Source organism: Staurois parvus, unplaced genomic scaffold, assembly GCF_062004578.1.
Source record: "Staurois parvus isolate SC_StPar_1 unplaced genomic scaffold, SC_StPar_1.0 ptg000051l, whole genome shotgun sequence".
NCBI lineage: Eukaryota > Metazoa > Chordata > Amphibia > Anura > Ranidae > Staurois > Staurois parvus.
In genome coordinates this window covers 4,135,630-4,162,040 of record NW_028317847.1, presented here as the reverse complement: position 1 = coordinate 4,162,040, position 26,411 = coordinate 4,135,630, and the positions used below count along the sequence as shown (strand labels likewise).

General features: G+C 40.7%; 1 protein-coding gene across 1 annotated transcript in view; it reads right to left on the bottom strand.

Annotated features, from left to right (window-relative positions):
* LOC149470197 (uncharacterized) overlaps positions 1-26,411 on the bottom strand; it is a 693,606-nt gene that overhangs the window by 100,270 nt on the left and 566,925 nt on the right. Inside the window, 1 exon segment of the mRNA XM_089666341.1 lies at positions 14,236-14,340. Within this exon segment, the coding sequence (XP_089522467.1) occupies positions 14,236-14,340 (105 nt within the window).

Here is a 26,411-nt window from a genome sequence, read left to right as displayed (position 1 = left end):
GCAATAACTGGGTGCCTCCAACTTACAAGCCAACCTCAATGCACTGTTTAATTGGGCAATTATGTGGCATGCATCATACATACTAGGGGGGGTACAACTGGGGAAATCAATGGTGGAGAAGGATCTGGGGGTTCCGGTAGATCACAAGCTTAATAATGGCATGCAATGCCAAGCTGCAGTTTCTAAAGCGAGCAAAATCCTCTCTTGTATTAAAAGAGGTATAGACTCCAGAGAGACAGAGATATCATATTACCCCACTACAAATCATTAGTAAAACCTCATCTGGAATATGCAGTTCAGTTTTGGGCACCAGTTTCCAAAAATATCATCGGGGAACTAGAGAAAGTGCAGAGAAGGGCAACCAAACTTATAAGAGGCATGGAGGCAGGGACGAACTGACCATTTGGAAACTCGGGCACTGCCCGAGGGCCCGGGGTCAGTAGGGGACCCCATGAGATGCCCCTGGTACCTTTTTCATAGGCTTTTTTGAGTTTGGGCAAGGACACAGGGGCCCCATGATCCACTATTGCCCGGGGACCCCATGAGTTGTCAGTCCGCCCCTGCATGGAGGAGCTCAGCTATGAAGAAAGATTAGAGGAACTGCATTTATTCTTTCTTGAGAAGAGGAGATTAAGGGGAGATATGATCAACATGTATAAATAAATTAGTGGTTCATAGAATGAACTCAGTGTACAGTTATTCACCCTGAGGTCATCACAGAGGACAAGGGGGCACAATTTATGACTGGAGGAAAATCAATTTAATCTCCAACTATGGAAAGGTTTCTTCACAGTAAGAGCTGTGAAAATGTGGAATAGACTCCCTCAGGAGTGGCCTGGCCTGGTCAGTGGATTGCTTTTAAAAAGTCCTGGATTCTTTGCTAGATACACATAATATAACTGGATACTAACATTTATAGGTAAAGTTGATCCAGGGAATATCCGATTGCCTCTTGGGGGTTCAGGAAGGAATTTTTTCCCCTGCAGGAGCAAATTGGATCATGCTTTGCTGGGGTTTTTTTTTTTGCCTTCCTCTGGATAAATTGTGGGTGTAGGATTATAACTTTTTATTTTTTTGGTTGAACTGGATGTACTTTTGTCTTTTTTGAGGCAGACTAACTATGTACGTACACAGAGCTGAAGAAGGTATTTAATACATTTGCCTTCTCTTTGTCCCAAGTCACCCACTAGATTATTTTGTAAAGGGCTTACATGCTCGGTTTTGACCTTTTTACTATTAATATATTTGAAGAGTTGAACATAAAGGTAGACCACACATGATTAGTTTTGTTTCATTCAATCAGTGGGTTGAACAAAAGAAAATGAATTGACACCCCATTTGCACATACAAGGTGGATGGGGAGACCACTCCAGCAGAGCTATTGTATTCTGATGGTGCGGAGACCTCCCTGAGGTCAAAATACACTCATCAGCACCACTCACTGGCTATAGCCAGTGGCACTAAGTAAACAAAAATTTTTCAAAAGGCATGTTGTATAGAATTCAATCACAAAACTGACTTCTGTACAACCAGCCTGCCCATAGATGGATAGAAATTCAGTTGGTCCCTGCTGAACTGGCCAAATTTCGATCCATCTATGGAAACTGAGACCTTACGGATTGCAGGATATACAATTAATGTCTGGCGGCCCTTCAGCTGTTGTGAAACTACAAGTCCGATCACGCCTCTGCCTTTGGGAGTCATGCTTGTAACTGTCAACCTTGTAATTCCTCAAGGGACTTGTAGTTTGGCAACAGCTAAAGGGCCGCCAGTTTGACACCCCTGCTCTAGAATTAACCGTACCCTTCACTGAAAATAGTCATGCTGAATAACTAGAAGATTGTTTACAATCTTTACCCATATGGTGTAAATAGATGTAGCTCCCTGCCCTAGGCTGGGTAAATTTAGTTTTTTAAGCTGAGTAGCAATTCATTTTTCAGGTCTGGTCAGGTCTATCCCTAAGCCTACTGGTTGATTGCTTCTGTTTGCCTCTGGAAGAAGCTTACAGAAATAGAGCAGGAGGATTTTCTACTGGGCTATGAATATTCATGTGACCTCAGCCAATCCCTGGGAGGTAGGCCCAGAATGTGTGGCTGGGGAGAAGGCTCCTGGAGCCTCTGTCCTGGGAGGCAGCTTGTGTTACCGAAGAGCTGTTGTCAGGCCACAGCATGAGCTGAGCTCCTTGCAGGAACTTGCACTTAAAGAAACTTGCTTGAAGACACTCCCTGTGAGAGCTCAGCTTGAACAGGACACCTTTTCACTGAAGAGTGTCATAGAAAATCTGGTTGAGAGCTATCACTGGACATTGTGAGTAGAACCTTGCCTAGAGTTCCAGGAGATTTTGTGCTTTGAGAGTTAAACGCCAGAGGTTGCTAGGTTGACTGTTACTGCTCTTACAGAGTCTCAGATTTACTGGGTGTCCCCTCTACCTCCAGCAACACTAAAGGCTGCTATTGAAGAACTTTGCTTAATAATTTGTCCTCCTCTAAAGGTTTTTTGTGTCAGCGGGTGGCAGGCTGAATCGTACGTGGCCGTAGAGAGCAGCCAAGCTGACCCCCGACGTAACACTAACTTTCTGGGCAATACCGGACTGTTCTTGACAACTCTGCCCAAAGAGTGGATGGTGGGCAGTAAGAGACCTCAGATTCACCCTGACTGTGTGCTTCACCCTCCTCACTCCAAAAGATTCCAGACACTGGGCACCTTCTCCAGGCTTGAGAGCCAGGGGAAACCAGTAGAAATCACACTCACACTCTTCAGAGCAGTGTTCTTACCAAATAAAGGCACCACGTGGCTGGATGTGGTTAACGTTCATTTATTGAAAGCCTCAATCAATCATGGCTCCAATAGAACAACACAGTTCAGTCATGTAATGGACTCTTGGTCCCAGGCCCTGCCAGTGGCTGTTCTTGTACCTGTTGTTAGATGGGCCTATGTTCTTCTTCACCCAGGATGAGGGAAACAGAGGGCTCTCTATTTTCTCTCCATGAACTAAAATGGGGAAATGGATGTTTCTTTCTCTTCCTCTGACCCACCCTCTTAGGTCCTGCCTAGTCTCCTAACCTTCTCTAAGATGTCTTCTCCCCCTGAAAGAGGAACCCACTCTACCACCTACCTACATGTGTGTTTTGGAGTATTCTGCACCCTCATCCCACTACCTGTCTATGTTCAAGTACTACAATAAATCTAAATGGTGATCTTTAGAGTTGGTTCTTGCGTTGGCAGCCTCGAACAGGTAAGGGAGACCAGGGTTATTTCCAGCAGGCCCTCTGGGGGTAAGAACTAGATACTGTATATAGATATATATACTGTGTATATAAATGAGCTTATAACTCCCTAAGAAATCTACAAGGTACTGCAGACTGGACATAATTTTCTCTATATGATGGAGATTATGTGTTCTCTGCTACCTACTTTGCACCTTGAGGACTGTGTTTGTACTGAATGTGTGCTATCTTGGAATATTTGCAATTTATATATATACACACGCATACATACACTGGAGGAAGCACTCATGGGTTTTGTATTGAGGCAACATAAACTGATATCGTGTTCGATGTCAAGGCACTGTATGTGTTTCTCAAGATTAAAGACATGCAGTACCTTGTCAAAATGATGACCAATACATCTGTATATGTTGCTTCCATACAAGACCTGTGAGTGTCTTTTCCACTGGACTATTTGCATTTACTTGCCTCAAGTGTCTTTGTGCCTTTGTTCTTATCTGAAAGCGGTGCACACCATATATATCTATATATACATACACACACACACACACATAGAGATACACACACACTATATTTCCAAAAGTAATGGGCCACCCCTCCAAATCATTGGATTCAGGTGTTCCAACCACCTCCATGACCATAGGTGTATACAATCAAGCCCCTAGGCCTGCAGACTGCTTCTACAAACATTTGTGAAAGAATGGGTCGCTCTCAGGAGCTCAGTGAATTCAAGTGTGGTACCGTGATAGGTTGCCCCCTGTGCAATAAGTCCACCTGTGAAATTTCCTTGCTACTAAATATTCCACGGTCAACTATTAGTGGTATTATAACAAAGTGGGAGCAACTGGGAACAACAGCAACTCAGCCACAAAGTGGTAGGCCACGAAAAAAAATGACAGAGCGGGGTCAGCGCATGCTGAAGCTCACAGTGTACAGAAGTCACCGTCTGCGGAGTAAATAGCTAAAGACCTCCAAACTTTGTGTGGCCTTCAGATTAGCACAACGACAGTGCATAGAGAGCTTCATGGAATGGGTTTCCATGGCCAAGCAGCTGAATCCAAGCCTTACATCACCAAGTGTAATGAAAAGCGTCGGATACAGTGGTGTAAAGCATGCCACCACTGGACTCTAGAGCAGTGGAGATGGGTGCTCTGGAGTGATGAATCACGCTTCTCTGTCTGGCAATCCAATGGACGTGCCTGGGTTTGGTGGTTGCCAGGAAAACGGTACTTGACTGACTGTTTTGTGCCAAGTGTAAAGTTTGGTGGTCTCTTAAGGTGTCTGCATACCAACACATTTTGCACAATTTCATGCTCCCAACTTTGTGGGAAGAGTTTGGGGATGGCTCCTTCTTGTTACAACATGACTGCACACCAGTGCACAAAGCAAGGTCCATAGAGACATGGATGAGTGAGTTTGGGGTGGAGAAACTTAACTGGCCTGCACAGAGTCCTGACCTAAACCCGATAGAACACCTTTGGGATGAATTAGAGTGGAGACTGCAAGCCAGGCCTTCTCGTCCAACATCAGTGCCTGACCTCACAAATGTGCTTCTGGAAGAATGGTCAAACCTTCCCATAGACACCCTCCTAAACCTTGTGGACAGCCTTCCCAGAACAGATGAAGCTGTTATAGCTGCAAAGGGCGGGCCAACTCAATATTGAACCCTACAGACTAAGACCGTGACGCCATTAAAGTTCCATTAAAGTATGCCATTAAAGTAGGTGCGTGTAAAGGCAGGCGGCCCAATACTTTTGGCAATACAGTGTATAATATATATATATATATAGACACACAACCTCAGCCCATCTCTGTCTATATACAGCTCACCACATGTACTGCCATTCATGTAGCAGGCACAATAGAAAGCTTTTGACTTTACTTGGATAACAATGTGCCCCCCAGGGAGTTTCTACTCACCCACCTTGATGTCATAAGAGCATATTGGCACAATCTTCTACATCAATGCATTCGTGGCATTAGGCAAGCTCGTCAGTAATAAGGAATGGGATTTACAGGGTCTGCGCTCATACAATTTAAATGGTTTGCTGGAATCTCGAGTGTTCATCCTATCTGTATGTTAAGTGAGAGATTCAATCCCTCGTAAGATCTGCTCTTGACATCGGTGTACTTGACTGACAACATGAGCCAAGATGAAGAACGCTGCTTTCCAATAGGAAAGGAACGGCTTATTTATAGTCACAAATTAACTGCAAACCATTTATATGTTAATGATCTACCTGCGGGATTCTTAAGCGCTACAGTGTATTTGTGGCTTGTTTGTGTGGGATTCACATAGCATATGTCAGGGACTGGTATCCACCCCAGAGAAGGAACAGGAGGAGGGGGAAGATAATGCACTGGACTGTTCTGTACTCTCCATTCACATCAGGAAGGCAGGGGAGGAAGGGTTGAGGTGAACGCAGTGGCGTACCCTGGGCACTCATTTACTGTGAATAATAGTCTAAAGGGCACAGAACAGTGTATGAATAATTACACTTCCAAAAGCTGAACTCCTGGCAGATATATAAGATACAAATTAATTTAGTGCTGTAATTATTAATACATCATTATGTGTGTTTGCTTAAATATAAGCAGAGTAAGTACCTACATTTTACCTGGTTTCGGCTTCTTGCAGTGCCCTGTACAGCAGAGCTGGGGTGTGACAGTAGAAAAGCAGCACAGTGTTCATGCAGTGTTTATGTGCTGACAAGGAGCATGCTGATAGGAGAAGAAAGCAGAGTGACAGGGAGATGAACTTATCACTGTGCTGATGCCAATCAATCTAGAAGACTGATGACATCTAGTGGCAAAAAAAAAGAACTGTGAGGGACAGCTCTGGATTCAAAGTAAATATTTCTACAAAAGTTACTTTTTATTTTATCTTACATAGACTGTTGATTATTTATTTTTAATTTTTAGATAGCACTCTGATTTAGCCCCAGTTCACACTAGTACAACTTCTGATGTGACTGGAATCGCACTGAATCACATGACAAGGGAAATCACATTTTTTTCAGTGGTGCCTTTTTTAATCAATGTGGCTCAGCACAGCACAATTTTGGAAATGGTTCCTGCACTACATTAATGCGACCCCCATAGACTTCTATGTTATCTCACAGAAGTCACATCAGTGTGTGATAAGAAGTGACTTTAATGGATCAGCGGAATTTTTTTTAACCCTCACCTCTCCTCCCTGGTCATCCTTGCTGCCTAAAAACATCATCCCTAGCAAATCTCACTCACAACTGAGCGTAGCGGAAATGCACATTACTGCTCGTATGTTTTTTTTTTTTATATATTTTGCACGCGTAAACACACATTGCTCATAGGGTAGCCACAGAAAACATTTTTTTTTTAACCCTCACCCCTTCCCTGGTCATCCTTGTTGCCTAAAAACTTCATACCTAGCAAATCCCACTCACATCTGAGCGCAGCGGAAATGCACATTATTGCTCGTGGGGTTTTTCTGTGTATTTTTCACATGTAAACACACATCGCTCATAGGGCAGCCACAGAAAACGTGCACTTGCTGTGCATTTCGAAAAGCATGGCAAGGTGTGGCAGGGCGTGGCAAGCTTGCCTTGCCATTTTGTCAAGGTCCTACCTTTTCCCAGAGGTTATGTTACTCCATGTGCTGGCATCCATCTTGGATTTCTGCAGAGCATGGTGGGAATCTTTTATGCCTTCAGGTCTCTGAGGTCAATCCCCCAGAGGGGTGTGGCTGATTACATATAAGCCTGTGGTCCGCACATGCCCTTTGCACTTGTGTCTTGTGTCGCTACAGCTCTATTCTGACTCTCTTGACTCTCCTGGAATCTGACTCGGCTTGTGACTCGACCATTCTTTGTGTTCTCCTTTGATCTGACCCTCCGTTGCTGAACCCGGCCCGTGACCTGTGATTCTCGCCTGCTGTCCTGTACCATTTTGTCCCATTGTTGTCGACCCGGCCTGTCCGACTACTCTATTGTCCTTTCCACCAGCTACACGCCATTGGCGGCGGCCATTACCGCAACTGGGGTGTCTCAGGGGCCGCAACCTGGTTCCTGGCTGCGTCAAGTCCATCCCCACCATCAGGGGCCCTGGTGAAGGGCAGCCTGGGACTTAGACTCCGCGCCCTGAGGGACTTCGGTCTGTGGGTGGTGGTTGTCGTCAGCCAGTGCGTTACATTGTTAATAGGCCTGCCTGCCCATTCCAGCGTTCCTGTCCTGACACATTTAGGCTGAGTTTGCATCTACACATTTCAGGATTGCACAGAGCAGAAAATATGCGCTTTGCCACATGTTTCAGAAATGTGCTTGCATTGACATTATGGTGAAGTGCAACGCGCTTTGCACCACATTTCTGAAATTCAAGGCAAAACGTGCATTTTCTGTGTGAGTTGCAACACATTCTGAAACATGCAAATGTGAACGCAGCCTAATTGTTAATGCTGACCCAATCATTGTTAGGAGATGCGTGTGCACAGTGGCTTAGTGGTTAGCACTTCCGCCTGGCAGTACTAGGGTCGTTGGTTCGAATCCCAACCACGGCACCACCTGCCTGGAGTTTGCATGTTCTCCCTGTGCCTGTGTGAGTTTCCTCCGGGTACTCCGGTTTCCTCCTACACTCCAAAGACATGCAGGTAGGTTAATTGGATCCTGTATAAATTGGCCCTAGTATGTGTATGTTAGTTAGGGATCTTAGAGTGTACGCCCCTTGAGGGTTAGGGACTGATGTGAATGTACAATACAGTTGCAAGAAAAAGTATGTGAACCCCTTGGGATTACGTGGAGTTTTGCATGAATTGGGTATAAAATGTGCTCTGAACGTCATCTAAGTCACAACAATAGAAGAACACAGTCTGCTGAACATAATACTACACAAACATTAGATGTTGCCATGGTTTAATTGCACATAACATGTAAACATTCACAGTGCAGGGAGGAAAAAGTATGTGAGGCCCTAGCTTAATGACTTCTCCCAGAGCTAATTGGAGCCAGGAGTGAGCCAACCTTGACGCCGATCCGTGTGATGATCTTGGATGTGTTTCTGACAGCTGTCCTGCCTTTAAAAAACACACACCTGTTTTGGGTTTACTGGTTTCAAGAAGCACTGTCTGATGTGAACCATGCCTCTCAGAAAAGAGCTCTCAGAAGACCTACGATCAAGAATTGTTGACTTGCATGAAGCTGGAAAGGGTTACAAAAGTATCTCCAAAAGCCTTGATGTTCATGTGTCCACGGTAAGACAGACTGTCTACAAATGGAGAAAGTTTAGCACTGTTGCTACTCTCCCTAGGCGTGGTTGTCCTGTAAAAATGACTACAAGAGCACAGCGCAGAATGCTGCATGAGGTAAAGAAGAATCCCAGAGTGTAAAGAACTACAGAAATCTCTGGCACATGCTAACATTTTTGTTGACACATCTACAATAAGGAAAACATTAAACAAGAATGGAGTACATGGGAGGACACCACGGAGGAAGCCATTGCTGTCCAAAAAGAATATTGCAGCACGTTTGAAGTTTGCAAAAGAGCACCTGGATGTTCCACAGCACTACTGGCAAAATATACTGTGGACAGATGAAACCAAGATTGAGTTGTTTGGGAAGAACACACAACACTATGTGTGGAGAAAAAAAGGCACAGCACACCAACATCAAAACCTCATCCCCACTGTAAAACATGGCGGAGGGAGCATCATGGTTTGGGGCTGCTTTGCTGCCTCAGGGCCTGGACGGATTGTTTTCATTGATGGGAAAATGAATTCCAGAGTTTATCAAGACATTTTGCAGGAAAACGTACGACCATCTGTCCGCCAACTGAAGCTCCGCAGAGGATGGGTGATGCAACAGGACAATGACCCAAAGCATACAAGTAATTCAACAAAACAATGGCTGCAACAGCACAGAATACGCCTTCTGGAGTGGCCCAGTCAGAGTCCTGACCTCAACCCGATTGAAATGCTGTGGCATGACCTTAAGAGAGCGATTCACACCAGACATCCCAAGAATATTGCTACACTGAAATAGTTTTGTGAAGAGGAGTGATCCAAAATGACTCCAGATCGTTGTGCAGGTCTGATCTGCAACTACAGGAAACGTTTGGTTGAGGTTATTGCTGCCAAAGGAGGGTCAGCCAGTTAATAAGTCCAAAGGTTCACATATTTTTTCCTCCCTGTACTGTGAATGTTTACATGTTATGTGCAATTAAACCATGGCAACATCTAATGTTTGTGTAGTATTATGTTCAGCAGACTGTGTTCTTCTATTGTTGTGACTTAGATGACATTCAGAGCACATTTTATGCCCAATTCATGCAAAACTCCACATATTCCCAAGGGGTTCACATACATTTTCTTGCAACTGTATATATGTAAAGCGCTGTGTAAATTGACAGCGCTATATAAGTACCTGAAATAAATAAATGTGACAAAATACGCTACAAATGTCCCAAAACGTGCACTGAAAAGAAAAACACATGACATGCTTCTATTACAAATATTTTGGACACGTATGCTTGAAGACTCCTGGGGAAGATATTTGGTAACCTATTCCTTATCTGCTCAGCCACCATTCGGTTTTCTGTATTTTCTTTTTTGTCTACAATATCCTTATATTACAGCGCTTCATATTTGTTGGATTTTGTCATGTTTGCCATGCTCACCATGTTAACACATTAAAATGACTCTGTAACCCCTTTCTTTGTAATGGTGTGTAATATTAACAACAAAAAAAAAAAACAATTAAAATAAAACTTGTTGGTGGCCAGCTGCTTGTCATGAAACATGTCATAAGGTGTAACCAAAAATAAACAATAAAAACTTTTGCTGTGGATTCAACATTTCTAAATTTCTAAATAGGCACCTCAGCAAAATAAATCCCTATTAGGTCATTATATTCCCTACTATTACTATAAAAGATCATATAAAACTACACTACAGTGAGTTGTATCCTTTAGGTGGCCCCATTACTTTTTTGGGCTCTTGTGTAGAAACACAAGAACCAGCCATTTTATTATAGAATATCATATATCGCTTCACTAAAGTAACCTGTACTCTTTATGTACCCCCATTGACTTTTTTGGCTCTTGTGTAACAACGCAATAAGATGTACCAATACGTCCTTGGATGGCAAGAGTGATATCATGGTCATCACTGCAGCTTTTTTAGAGCCGGCAATGCTAAACAAAGTAAAAATAATCAGAGCGGTAACTTTTACAGGTGGCGTAACCCACATGGAAGAAAAATGTATTTGAAATATATTTTAAAAATATTCTTCCCAAATAAATTGACATATACAGTATTTGAAATGGCCATATTCAATATATTTCAAAATATATTTCAATAAATATATATATATATATATATATATATATATATATATATATACACATACATACATACATATAGACACACTGCATGTTGAAATGCATTTCTATTACAAAATATATGAAAAATATTTTCAAAAAAACATTTCAAATATATTGTCTTTAAAAATACAAATCTACATTTTTGGAATGCATGTACAAATATATGTAAAAAATATGTGTTAAAATTACTTTTTTATATGTCACAAAAAATCTGAATCATATATTTTAAAAAATATATATTTTTAAAAAATATTCAACATGCAGTGTATATATACTGTATATATATATATATATATATATATATATATATATATTCTCCTAGATTGTAAGCTCGAAAGAGCAGGGCCCTCAATTCCCTCATGTTTTGCATTGTATTGGTATTGTTCTGTCACATGTTCTGTCCCCCTTTGTAATGTACAGCGCTGAGCGAACTATTGGCGCTTTATAAATACTGTATAATAATAATTATATATATATATATATATATATATATAGAGAGAGAGAGAGAGCATTTCAAATATATGTCAATATATTTGGGAGGAATATTTTAAAAATATATTTCAAATATATTTTTCTTCCTGCCGCCACTTTTATTGGAATCTCCTGAGCAATCGGGGAGCCCGGCAAAGATGCAACCGACAGCATCCAGTTCCTGAGACACAATCATAGGAACTAATGTCATTCTTCCCACTGCGTGACATCAGAAATCGGAAGTGACAACAGTTTCTTCAATTCAGGTTTCGGTCTCATGTAAACAAGGCATTACCGGCTTGTAAAAGCATTGGATCAAACCGATCTTAGTTTGATCTGATGCTTTGGAGGGCAGAAGAGAAATATGAGGTTTAATAGACCCCAGATCTCTCCATAAAGCGGACCTGTCATGGCCCATGCTATCACAATAGATGTTGTTCATCCCTTCTGATAGCAATAAAAGTGATAAAAAAAATTAAGTTACAGTGTAAAACGAGTAAATAAAATAAATAATAAAATAATTTTAAAAATTTAAAGTGGCCCATTTCTGCATGCTCACATGCAAATGTGAATGCACACGTTGGTCCCACATTCATATGTAAATGGAGATTTTTAGGTACTGGAGTATGGCGCCATTCCCTGGGCTTCTGCAAAATTATAAAATGTGACATGTTTGGTGGCTATATACTTGGCGTAACATCCATCTTTTATATTTTTCCAAACAATTGGGTATTATATTGTGTTTTTGTCTATTAAAATTAATTTAAGTGTATTTTTCCCAAAAAATTTGCATTTGAAAAGCCGCTGCTCAAATACTGTGTGGCATAATATGTAACGCCCACCATTTTATTTTCTATGGCCTCTGCTGAAAAAAAAAAAAAAAAAAAAAAATATATATATATATATATATATATATATATATGTATGTATGTATACACACACACACACTGTATTGGCAGAAATATTGGTACACCCCTCCAATTCATTGGATTCAGGTGTTCCAATCACCATCGTGGCCACAGGTGTATAAAATCAAGCACCAAAGCATGCAGACTGCTTCTACAAACATTTGTGAAAGAATTGGTCGCTCTCAAGAGCATAGTGAATCCAAGCGTGGTACCGTGATAGGTTGCCACGTATGCAATAAGCCCATCTGTGAACTTTCCTTGCTACTAAATACTACTAATATACTACAAAATACTCCCACAAATACGGGCCGTTGATTGCAAACAAGATTTGTTAATTTGCACACACAAAAAAGTATTTTTCCTAACAAATTCATACAAGACCATGCTGCAAAAATGAATACACCCCAATGAAAGTCTTAGGAGCAAAGCTAAATTTTAGACAACAAAATATTAATTAACAAGAATTCAACTACAGGTGAGTCTAATTATTCATTAAACAGGTGTCCAGAAGACAGTTCATTATAAAAGGGCATTCCTTAACAAAATAAAAACCCCTTCCCATTGTATGCTGTCAGCAATGGCACCACATGGAAGAGAAATGTCAAGGCCTGAGAAAGAAAATAATTTCTTTACACAAGAAAGGTTAAGGCTACAAGAAGATCAGTAAAGCTTTACTTATCAGTCAGAATACTGGAGCAAAAGTGAAACAAAAATTTAACAAAGATGAAACTGCAACTATCTCACAGAGACACCCAGGCCATTCATGGATGTTAACACCTTGACAGGAGTGTCTTCTGATGAGAAGGATTGAAGAAAATCACCATGCAAGCTCAAAAAAGTGGAATATTCTGCAATGGCCAAGTCAGTCACCTGATCTCAACCCAATTGAGCATACATTTCACTTGCTGAAGGCAAACCTAAAGGCAGAAAGACCCACAAAGATCAACTGAAGACAGCTGCAGTTAGAGCCTGGCAAAGCATCAGAAAGGAGGAAACTACTCTTAAGATCTGTAATTCCTAAACCCTTCCTCCAATTTGGAAGTATATACACTCAAATTAAACCTGAGAATGTTCACTTTCAGCCCATATCCATTATATAACGATAGCTTGAATATGTTTTGGTAAATACCTGAAAAACCTATAATTGTGCCTGTGTCCAAATATATATTGATCTAACCAGGGGCGGACTGACAACTCATGGGGCCCCCGGGCAATAGGGGATCATGGGGCCCCTGTGTCCTTGCCCAAACTTAAAAAAGCCTATGAAAAAGGTACCAGGGGCATCTCATGGGGCCCCCTACTGACCCCGGGCAGTGCCCGAGTTTCTAAATGGTCAGTCCACCCCTGGATCTAACTGTGTGAGTGTATATATATATATATATATATATATATATATATATACACACACACTGTACCCTAATATGCACCCTACATTGCCTTTGACTTATTATTATTATACAGGATGTATATAGCTCCAACAGTTTGCTCAGCGCTTTACAATATAACTGTTTGGGCTCTTATGTTGCAGAACAAGTTTCACCTATTATTGCTATGAAATATCAGATCACGACACCAAGTGACTTTTTGGGCTCTTGTGTAGCAGCACAGGTGACACCTACTATTACTAAAACATATCATATATAACTACATTACAGTGAACCGTACCCTTTATATGCCTCCACTGACTTTTTGGGCTTTTCTTTAACAGCACAAGTGCCACCCGCAGTAGGTCAGCCTCAGTTAGCATTGTGCAGATTGCCCATGCCACAATAAAGCTTTTAATATCAACTGGATAATCACTTTGCCTGACAATAAACGAAATAAGAAACCCTTGAAAAGCAAAACAAAGCTTCAACTGAAAAAAAGAAAACTGATACAAAACAAACATAATAAAGTATTCTATTTGCAGGCGAGTATGTTTCAACCAAAAGGGAAAGATAAGCAAGATTTTGTCACGGCTGAAAGTAATCCCTTTCTTGTTTGTCGAAAACTATTTCACCAGCTCCCTTTCAAATCTTTTTGATCATAATGAAAAGGAACAAATGCAACTTCACAGCGATGAACAATAAAAACATATTCACACATAAATACAAACACAAATACGTATCTTGCTGCATCTGCTTTTCTTCTTGAAAAAAAAAAAGGAAGAATGTTTTATACATGCCAGCCTTGGTGCACATTTCTCATTTCAGGAGGTAAGAACTGAAGCTCTTACTTCCAGTGACAGGTGAACCACAGGGGATGGAACGGATCAAGATATGCACAGAGCAGCTGTCTACCTTTTTGGCTTTCCTCAGATACATCCTGGCAGAGTCCTTGAAAGCTTCCTCCTCTTCGGGCTCCTTGGCTTGCAGATAACAGACCCATCCCAGCAGATACCAAACCTACAAGACAAGGCCGTTCTTCAGGTCACAAAGTGCATAATTACAAGCAAAGAACAGCAAGCCAGACAGGGAAGGAAGATAGGAAACTTAGTTATTAATATTTCTCCTGGATAGGCACCAATAGCAACCAGTCAGTGTGTACGAAGAATAATAATACTGTTTTCTATCGATTTTTGTCAGTTTATATTACTGCACTTACCTTCTTCCATAGCAAGGTATAGTTATACTTCAAAGAGAGAAGTTAAAGCTAAACTCCGATAAATTCAAAACTACCCCAGCAATGCAAGGGTTGAATGCTAATTTTTTTGTCTAGGATGCTTTAAAATGCAATATTCCTGTACCTTATCCCTCAATCCAGCAGGCTCCCCCTTTCTGCACATCCCCAAAGCCATTTCACTTTGGTGCTCCACCGGTTGCACCCTGATGTGAGCAGGTACAATGTAGGAAAAATGCTCGACACACCTAACCGCATGTAAACATGCCTACACTCTAGGTGTGTTTAGCGCTTGAGCATTCATTCACTTCATTGGCTTGAATAAATTAAAATTCTGGCCAACAGAATGAACATCCAAGCACGTGATGTACCCAAATGAGTTTGGGCTTTTGGTGCGTTTTTTAAAGGATAAGTTCACCTTCGGGAACATGTTACATGGTCCACCCATTTTTAGGGTGGAACATGTAACACCGGGCTTGAAAAAGCCGCTCGCCTGCCCACCAAATGCAAGGAGAAATTCCTCTGTGGCGAGCGGCTGCGAACGGTGAGCACAGATGAAGCATGGAGCGACTGCACCTGCCATCCAAGCCTCATTGTGAAGCCGAGTTCCGGTTGACAACTTCCGGTTTCCGGCTTCTGCGGCACCGCCGCCTAGGGGACAGGTCCGCTCTCCTCCGCTGAGAGGAGACACCCTCTCCACCACTGCGGGGGACTCGGGGGGACAGTAAGTACTGTATACAACATGTCCTATCACTATAATGGAGTACAGGGGAGGGGGGATATACATTACTGTGTACAAGTCATATCACCATAATGGAGTACAGGGGAGGGGGGATATACATTACTCTATACATGTCATATCACTATAATGGAGTACAGGGGAGGGGGATATACATTACTGTATACATGTCATATCACTATAATGGAGTACAGTGGAGGGGGATATACATTACTGTATACATGTCATATCACTATAATGGAGTACAGGGGAGGGGGATATACATTACTGTATACATGTCATATCACTATAATGGAGTACAGGGGAGCTGGGATATACATTACTGTATACATGTCATATCACTATAATGGAGTACAGGGGAGCTGGGATATACATTACTGTATACATGTCCTATCACTATAATGGAGTACAGGGGAGAGGGGATATACATTACTGTATACAGGTCATATCACTATAATGGAGTACAGTGGAGGGGGATATACATTACTGTATACACGTCATATCACTATAATGGAGTACAGGGGAGGGGGATATACATTACTGTATACATGTCATATCACTATAATGGAGTACAGGGGAGGGGGGATATACATTACTGTATACATGTCATATCACTATAATGGAGTACAGGGGAGCTGGGATATACATTACTGTATACATGTCATATCGCTATAATGGAGTACAGGGGAGCTGGGATATACATTACTGTATACATGTCATATCGCTATAATGGAGTACAGGGGAGCTGGGATATACATTACTGTATACACGTCATATCACTATAATGGAGTACAGGGGAGGGGGGATATACATTACTGTATACACGTCATATCACTATAATGGAGTACAGGGGAGGGGGGATATACATTACTGTATACATGTCATATCACTATAATGGAGTACAGGGGAGGGGGGATATACATTACTGTATACATGTCATATCACTATAATGGAGTACAGGGGAGGGGGATATACATATAGTATACATGTCATATCACTATAATGGAGTACAGGGGAGGGGGATATACATTACTGTATACACGTCATATCACTATAATGGAGTACAGGGGAGCTGGGATATACATTACTGTATACATGTCATATCACTATAATGGAGTACAGGGGAGGGGGATATACATTACTGTATACATGTCATATCACTATAATGGAGTACAGGGGAGCTGGGATATACATTACTGTATACATGTCATATCACTATAATGGAGTACAGGGGAGGGGGATATACATACTGTATACATGTCCTATCACTATAATGGAGTACAGGGGAGGGGGATATACATTACTGTATACATGTCATATCACTATAATGGAGTACAGGGGGGGGGGGATATACATTACTGTGTACATGTCATATCACTATAATGGAGTACAGGGGAGCTGGGATATACATTACTGTATATACGTCATATCACTATAATGGAGTACAGGGGAGGGGGGATATACATTACTGTATACATGTCATATCACTATAATGGAGTACAGGGGAGGGGGATATACATACTGTATACATGTCATATCACTATAATGGAGTACAGGGGAGGGGGATATACATACTGTATACATGTCATATCACTATAATGGAGTACAGGGGAGGGGGATATACATTACTGTATACATGTCATATCACTATAATGGAGTACAGGGGAACTGGGATATACATTACTGGGTACATGTCATATCACTATAATGGAGTACAGGGGAGGGGGATATACATTACTGTATACATGTCATATCACTATAATGGAGTACAGGGGAGGAGGGATATACATTACTGTATACATGTCCTATCACTATAATGGAGTACAGGGGAGGGGGATATACATTACTGGATACATGTCATATCACTATAATGGAGTACAGGGGAGGGGGGATATACATTACTGTATACATGTCATATCACTATAATGGAGTACAGGGGAGGGGGATATACATTACTGTATACATGTCATATCACTATAATGGAGTACAGGGGAGCTGGGATATACATTACTGGATACATGTCATATCACTATAATGGAGTACAGGGGAGGGGGGGATATACATTACTGTATACATGTCATATCACTATAATGGAGTACAGGGGAGGGGGATATACATTACTGGATACATGTCATATCACTATAATGGAGTACAGGGGAGGGGGATATACATTACTGTATACATGTCATATCACTATAATGGAGTACAGGGGAGCTGGGATATACATTACTGTATACATGTCATATCACTATAATGGAGTACAGGGGAGGGGGATATACATTACTGTATACATGTCATATCACTATAATGGAGTACAGGGGAGCTGGGATATACATTACTGTATACATGTCATATCACTATAATGGAGTACAGGGGAGCTGGGATATACATTACTGTGTACAGTTTTATATTTTGGACTATTTATTCTAAATAAAAATGTAATTTCATAAGCTTTAAGGGGGCATGGTTGGGGGCGGACCTGGGCAAGGTTGGGTGGGGCAAATGGTGGAGAGTAAGTTTTGTGACCGGCTAGTAGGTCTGGACTCTAAATTTTAACCCCTGATGTAACATGCTCCCAATGCTGCAGCAGCTGCCCGATCTCCCCCACATCCCTTTGACAGTAGTACGGGGAGAAGTTCCCAGTACTAGCGGTCAGTTTTTTTTAAATCAGCGCAGCAGGGCTCCGCCCACATGGCCACATCCTTAATTCACAGAGTTCTGTGAATAAATGACCTACAAATCTTGACAGCCTTAGCGGCTTTCTTAATGAACTACCAGGGTGCTGTGGAGCTCCGTGGTAGTTCATTGATTCTTCCTGTCAGTATATCTGCTTGCCTATACATTCCTGATATACTGACAGGTCTGCAGGAGACTTGCATGGCACCAGCGATCTGCTGATTGATGGTACAATGCTTTACAGGCTCCTACAACCAAAAATAATAAATACATATTTTTTCTCCTACCAGGAGAAAAGTTCTTCAGAGGCACTCACCCAGTGGACATGAGGACTGTTTGTTGCTTCTCAAGCCCTATTTATTAGAAGCCATTGTTTCCATATACTTCTCTGATGATAGCCAACAAGAATGAAACAGTTGTATGGATTGTGGAATAGTTGGCTCTGTATTATTAACCACTTAAAGTGGTAGTAAAGATTAAAAAAAAAAAAACCTGCAAGGTAAAGGCATAATTTGGTAGGATTAATTGCATGCATCTTATACTAGTACATTATAAGAGACTTAATAGTGTATAGAATGAATCTGCAAATTTTGGTTAGCTGCTGCTAAAACCTACCATAATTTTTTTTCGAGAAATAATCAAAATAAATATAATATCTCTTTCTCAGGTAATTAGAGTATCCAAAACATCAATTATCTAGATTTGGAAATTTTCAAGAAACACGACTCTTTGAGTACCAAAACATTCTTCAAAAAAACTGACAGGAATGGCTACACAACAGCTAGTTGCCACCACCCAAGATGGATAATCAATATACCCAAAGGTCAAATTTATGAGAATAAGGAGGAATTGCAGACAGATTGACGATTATGATGAACAAGCAGAGATCTTAGTCAACCGATTTAAAGAAAAAGAGTAGAAAGAAAAAAAACTTGGAATTTATGACAAACTAAATAAGAAATATGAAGAGAGAACAGTTATTGGAGGAGAAGGAAGGAAGGCGGGATAAGAAGAAATCTTTTTGAGGGGCATTCATCACGGGGTTCAATAGACAATCTAAATTATTTGAAATTATAAGAAGACATTAGCCCATTTGGAAGCTAGATAGCTTTTTGGCGAATATCATACCTAACCAGCCTAAATTTATATACAAAAAAGCACCAAATCTTAGGAATCAGCTGGTGCACAATGTGATCAACCCCCCCCCCCCCCAAATGGAATAAGATGTTTAAAGATCTAAAGGGATTCTACAGGTGCAATAGGTGTCTTCCATATAAAACTAGCCATAGACAAAGGATGAAAATAGCACAGTTTCAATCTTCAGAAACAACAAAGGAGTATAAAATAGAGAAATTCATCACCTGTTCTAGCTCATATGTGACATGTCATAGAATATCCACGCCAGCAACAATATGTAGGCAGAAGTACATGGAAACTATCAACTAGGATTAGGGAACATATCACAAATATAAAAAAGGGTTTCAAGTAACACAGCCTCTCATTTTAGAGAGGTACACCAGCGAGATCCAAGTGGGTTATGGTATAGATAGGATTGACCCACAGTAGAGGGGCAATAATATGAAAAAAACAGATTTCCAAAAATGAAACTAAATAGATGAAATGGATGAAACCCAGGGTGGAAAAAAATCTGATTTTTTTTATTTAAATCGGATTTGTTTTATTTAAATCGGATTTTTTTTAAATAAAATGCTTTTTGAGGAAAATATATTACCATCCAAAGGTTATTCCATCATGAAATAAAGATTAATTTTTTAATTATGTAGAATAAGGCTGTATATGTTTAATTTTTTAAATAAATTCCATTAATCCATTCACAATGTCATGCTCTTCCAGAGGTTTTTGTAAGATTATTGGGCAGTTTCTCTGCCTACAAGATATTATCACAGATGCTCGGTTTACTTTTGCAGTTCTCAAAACTGAATTTGACTCAGCGGAGATCACATGCCTCTTCTTCACAGCAAAAATGTTATAACATGAACAGAGTTAAGAAAAAGACCTTCATCCTAACTTCTACAAACCTATGAATACAGAATCAACCCCTTCAGTGCTAAGTTTCAAGAAGTTCAGTGAATAGAATAGAAACAATATTTTTCTGATTGTTTGGAGTGGAATAGATCTGCACAAGAAGAATGTCAAACTAAGTGTGAGGAGGAAGGGGCTGACAGTCTAAGTTTCTTAAAATATATATATTTTGTTTAGCCAAATTAGTTAACAAACATGGATGTTTGTTTAAGCAAATAACATATGCTGGAATGTTATTGTTTCAGTTGAATAAATCTATTTAAATTGTTATTATTAAGGTAATGATTATTTTTCTCCTTCCTAAGTACAACAGAAAAGTTGTCCAAATATGAATGATTAACCTATTAAACTGGGGATAAAAAAACTAATATGAAAAATTGTTATTCTAAAAATCTTCATCTACTTGCATATTAAAGTTATACCAGCAAGAATTAGTCTTTATGTAGAAAACTAGGATTTAAATCAAGCCTTACTGACTAGTGATTTAAATCGTGATTTAAATCGTGATTTAAATCAGATTGATTTAAATCAAATCCACCCTGATGAAACCTAAACGTGGTAATACATGATTAGAAAATCGACTGATCGGTCATCCAACGATGAAAGGCATTCATTCGTTGGTCAAAATTGTGGCCCACATTAACCAATCTAAAAAAAATCGTTCGTTGGGCAATACGAAGTGTTGACGTCTTCCATACAAGGTGGAAGTGATGCAGTGTGTGTGTGACCCATCAGTTTTCTGACATTCATACATCACTTTTATAAGTAGGAGCAGCACTTCTTTATTATGAAAGACTTACCTAAGAGTGAAGCCCTCCAGTAGCGCGCTGTCACCGCTGCAGAGGCTTCCATCTTCACCCAGTCTTCCTTCCAGGTGCGGCACAGAACTCTGAAGAAATGGCAGAGGTATGCCAATACTTCAGAGCACATGTGCTGGTGACGTCACAGGCTGCTGCTCCCTAGAATATCTTGGTGAACATTTAGGAGATATTCATTTTTACCTACAAGTACATTTTATTATAAGCTTACCTGTAGGTAAAAGTCAAGTTTGAGAGTTTACTACCACTTTAAGCTCTGGAAGATTTTACCCTCTTCATGACTGGGACATTTTTGTGCAGTTCAGCAATGCTCTACTTTAACTGGTGATTGCTTGGTCATGTAATGCTGTATACAAATTAAATTTAAAGCATTTTTTTCCACACAACATAGCTTTCTTTTGGTGAAATTTGATCACCACTGGGTTTTTCATTTGTTGCAATATAAACGAGAAGATACCCAACATTTTGCCCCCCCCCCCCCCCAAAAAAAAAACATGCAATAAAAAAACTGAAAAAAAAATCAAATTTAATAAATTTTGGCAAAAATGTATTTTGCTATGTCTTTGGTAAAACAAATAATCCTAGTAAGTGTATATTGATTGGTTTGCATGAAAGTTATAGCGCCTACAAACTATGGTATAGATCAGGGGTCTCCAAACTGCGGCCTGAGGGCCGAATGTGGCCCTTTGCTAGCCTTTATCTGGCCCTTGGGGCACTATTTCTCCCAATGATATGAAGCAATATTCCTCACATTGACACCAACTATTGATAACACTTATGTATTTATATTCCTCCCATTAATACCTATGATGGGGCACTACTCTTCTTATTAGTGACTACCATCCCTGAGGCCATGTTTATTCTCACTGATGCAGGGCCCGAAAAATGTTCTATCCCCACTGGCCACATTCCGGCCCTCTTAAAGTCTGAAGGACCATGAACCGGCCCTTTGTTTGAAAAGTTTGGAGACCCCTGGTATAGATACTGGAATTTTTATTTATTTATACTACTAATGGTGGTGATCAGCAACTTATAGTGGAACTGTGATAGTGCGGCAGGCAATCTGACAGTAACTGACACTGAGGGGCCCTGACTAACTGCCACTGACATCCCCAGTGACACGAATACAGTGATCAGTGCTAAAAAATATACACTGTCACTGTACTAATAACACTGGCTGGGAAAGGGTTAACATCTAGGGTGATCAAGGGGTTAAATATGTGCCTCGCGATGTTTAGTGTGTTTACTGCATGGTATTTTACTAAGCAATGTGCCAGTTTTAAAAATGGCACATCAATGCTGTATGAAGAGAGTTCTGTTTTGTTTACCAACACAGGGCTCTCTTTTGTCATTCGTTGAGCCGATCAGTGGGTCCTACCCATAAGTCATTGGCCAGGACCTGCTGATTCACTTGCCCTGCAGCCAGCGTCAGCACGTCCGGGTTCGCGTGTGCATACGTGAGCTGACCCAGAGGAAAGCCGTGACATTCAGATACGTGATTGTGCCTGTATGAGCCGACCTGTCGCAGTAAATGGTTAAAGCATAACTAAAGACAAAACTTTTTTTTAGTTTTGTATAGAAAGCAGACGGATTAGAACACCTGTCAGTTTTTATTGCTCTCTGTGCCCCCATAGGGAGATCCCCCCTCTCTATTTGTTCTGTTTACCATTGTCATTGAAAGTGAAAGTAAAAGAAAATCCCAAATTTTGGGTTGTCCCCAGAAAAGCAATAGAGGGGACATCTTCCAATGGGGACACTAGTTCTGGTGACCTGGGGGTCCCCAAGGGATTCCCTTAATTTGCCAGGATTTTCTATCATATCCTGTTTGGCTATGGAACAGGAAGTGAAGGGAAATCTCCACAATGAGACACAGATGGCAAAATAAAATCTGACAGGGGCTACAACCTTCCATTAGGCCAGCCATACATGGGTCGAAAATCGACCAATGTTTCCTCCGAAAATCGGACCTAAGAATAATCGGCTGATTTTCGCTCTGTTAGTGGGTCAATGGCACCGGCAGATTTTTGTGGTTCCTCCCCTTTTCAGTGATTGGGCATGTTGGAAAATTCGTGAAAAACGACCGATTTTCGACTCATTGATGGTCAAATTGCATGATCATTTTTCCGAAAAGAATATGCGCATGAGCCGTGACCTGGAAGGATCAGAATATGGATATGATATACCCCCCTGATATGTCATTTCCTGTTTATATGATTGGCTCCCTGTTTTTTCCAGAGGTCTTCACTAATATACAAGTCAGATTTTGGGCATCACCTGCAGCAAAAATGTCATTTGTTTGGTGAGATACTCCCAAAGGGAAATCAAGTCTAAAAGTGCAGACCCTGCCACTTTCCTCATTAAAACCCTGCAAGCTGATTGATGATTATAAAATCACTCCTGTGCAGCTTCTCTCTGCATATGGAAACAAACAACCAGCTATTTCTTCTGAATAACAAAAGGAAGGAATCTGCAGCAAAGTTTGTTAAATTTCCAGCAATGTGCTTAGGTTACTTAGAGGAGAACATTTTTTTTTCTCAAGGAAAGTGGAGTTGCTCTTTAAAGATAGGCCGTTTTACCTTGCCTTGCTTGCAAACGATTTGAGAGTAACTCACAGGGGACTTCACAACCTCCAGCCTCAGGTATGACTGTAATCTGAGATTTTACTTTGGCTCAAAAATCCCATTGATGTTTTCTGACAATACAGTAGAGATCTCCTCGGGACAAGTGAACAAATCCCATAAGGGAATAAAGTAATAGCCATTGGGTCTACATGTACATTGTGACTCTGACTACTGGAGGCTGGTTTTACTGTAATCTCTGCTGGGATTCGGTATTATGAAGAAGAGCCAGTGCCAGACAGGGAACATGCAATGTTTCTGTGACTGTATGGCCTGTAATCTTCTATGTGCTGATCCTGAGCGATGCTGGAATAGATTGAAAGCAGGTTTGCTATTATGTCTATATACCTCTGCAACACACACCTCTGATCTGGTCATGAATATGCCAACAAGGGCTAGAGTTTAATTTAGAACTATAGCCAAAACTATTTTTTTTTTTCATTTTGGATAGAGCAATGGAGGGTTATTACCCCTGCCAGAATTTTTTTATATTTCAATATTTTTTATTGAAGTATTTCAGTATAACAACAGGGTATAAGAATAGTGCAGAACATGAAATACAGTTCACAGTCAAGTAGAACAAGGCGTTAGTGTGATGTGTGTTCCCCACCATTTGGCTGGGGATTACAAATGTCTAAGTTGCATTGACCTGAGAGGTATGCTCAGTTAGGTGTGAACCGTATTGAGGTGGTGGTGTTGTTACGTAGAGAGGGAGAGGAGCATGTGGAAGGATGGGGGCGGGTGGGTAGGGGGATAGGGGGGAGATATGCACCAGTCTTGGATGAAGGGTCTAGGAATTGCAGAGGAATTGTGTCAATCTTTTACTGTTCAGTTTGGGTTCTGTAGCCATCGAGACCATTGGAGTTTGAACTTGTGGTAGGATGTGTTGGTGGGAGCTGTTCTCCTTTCCATGTCGCATTGTGTGTTGAGATCTGATATAAGTGTGGAGAGGGAGGGAGATTTAGTAGAGTTCCATAGCTTAGTAAGATTAGTCTTAGCAGCTGATAGTGTATGAATAATAATTGTACGAGAATCTCTGGGGAATTTGTCGATCCCTATGTGGAGGAGTGCCAGAGCCTGGTTTGGTGGGATTGGAGTATCAGCTATTATTGTGAGAAGTTGAAAAATGCTGTTCCAATAGGATCTGAGGGTTTACATGCCCAAAGTATGTGAAGAATTGATCCTGTTTCTCTGCATTTTCTCCAACAGGCGGATGGGCGTTGAGGGTAGTAAAATGAAAGTTTGGTTGGTGTTAGGTACCATTGGTGTAGGATTTTCATGTATGATTCCCAGTGGGAGCTACAACGGGATGGTTTATGAGTAATTGTAAAGGTCTTCTCCCATGTGTGTGGTAGAATTGGTTGAGAAAGGAGTTTCTCCCAGTTGGAGAGAGAGGAAGTTTGTAGGGAAAATCGAGACTTGGTTATATAGGTGTAAAATGTTGAGATCCCTTTTTTTGGGTACTGCGGTTTGTTTAAGATAATGGTATGCCGTGGATGGGATTTTCAGAGAGAATAGGATATTTACTTTCTGTAGGGAGTGAGCTATTCTTAAGTATGTAAACTGTTCATTGTCGGGAAGGTTGAATTTTCTCTGAAGGGTCTGAAAGGAATCTAAAGTATGGGTTGTATAGAGGTCTTGTATGAAGGAGATGCCATGGTTTTCCCATTGTAGCAGAGGTAGGGAGGGAGTGATGAGATGAAGTGTTGTAATTGGAGTAAGTATTTGTTTGGTTTCTGTCGGGTTTAGGGTGAGGAGATCAAACCAAGCTTGTATGGTAGCTTGAATGCATGGGTGTTTGACATGGGTTTTGAAGATGGGAGTTTGTGGTGAGAACAGTATACTGTATGGTGTAAGCTGGGCGTGAGGAAGCAATTCCATGTTGGACCATGTTTTTTCTTTGGAAGGATGCCACCAGTAATAAAGTTGGTCTAGTAAAGTGGCATAGTAATATGATTTTAAGTGTGGAAGACCTGCTCCTCCTCTGGACGTGGGGCATATTAGTAAGTTTGTGGTACATCTTGTTTTTTTCTTATTCCAGAGAAATTTGGTAAATATCACCTGTAATTTGGTAAAAAAGTATTAGGAATAGGAATGGGGAGTGTGCAAAATATATAAAGGATTTTGGGTAGTATATTCATTTTAAGGGTTGCTACTCTTCCCAGTTTTGATAGTGTTGAAGTACGAAGATTGTGAATTTTGCCAGAATTTTTTTCTCCATCTGTATCCCATTATGGAGATTTCCCCTGACTTCCTGTCCCATAGCCAAAACAGCAAGTGGGAGGAAATGTCTGAAAATTAAGGGAATTCTTTGGGGACCCCCAGGTCACCAGAACTAGTATCCCCATTTGAAGATTTCCCCTCTATTACTTTTCTGTGGACACCCAAAATTTGTGATTTTCTTTTATTTTTACTTTCAGTTATAACAGTAAACAGGACAATTAAAGAGGGAGAATCTCCTTAACGGGGACACAGGCAGCAATAAAAACCGACAGGGGTTCCAATCCATCTCCACTCTATCTAAAATTGAAAAAAAAAGGTTTTATCTTATAGTTCAAATAAGGGTTTCTTAACTGGGGTATCCTTACCCTTTTGGGGCCAGAGACACAAAAAATGGGAGTATGGGATCATTAAGAATTAAAGACTTTGGGGTTGATTTACTAAAGGCCAATAGACTGTGCATTTTGGAAAGTGCATTTGCTCCAGAAAGTCATGTGCAGAATGGAAACATTTGTTTAGTTTAGCAGAAAAACGTGGCTAAACGCAGATAAACACCAATGCAAAAACGGTACAAAATGTGGGAAAACTTGTGTTTTTAACACAATTTATACAGCGAATGCTACCGTCATTTTTAAAAAGACCAGTGTGCATGAGGACTAACACTCCCCTCCTTCCAGACTGACATTGCAGCTGTCCAAAGGTGCCCCCTGTGCTCCTTCATCCAGAGTGGGGGTGCTCTAATA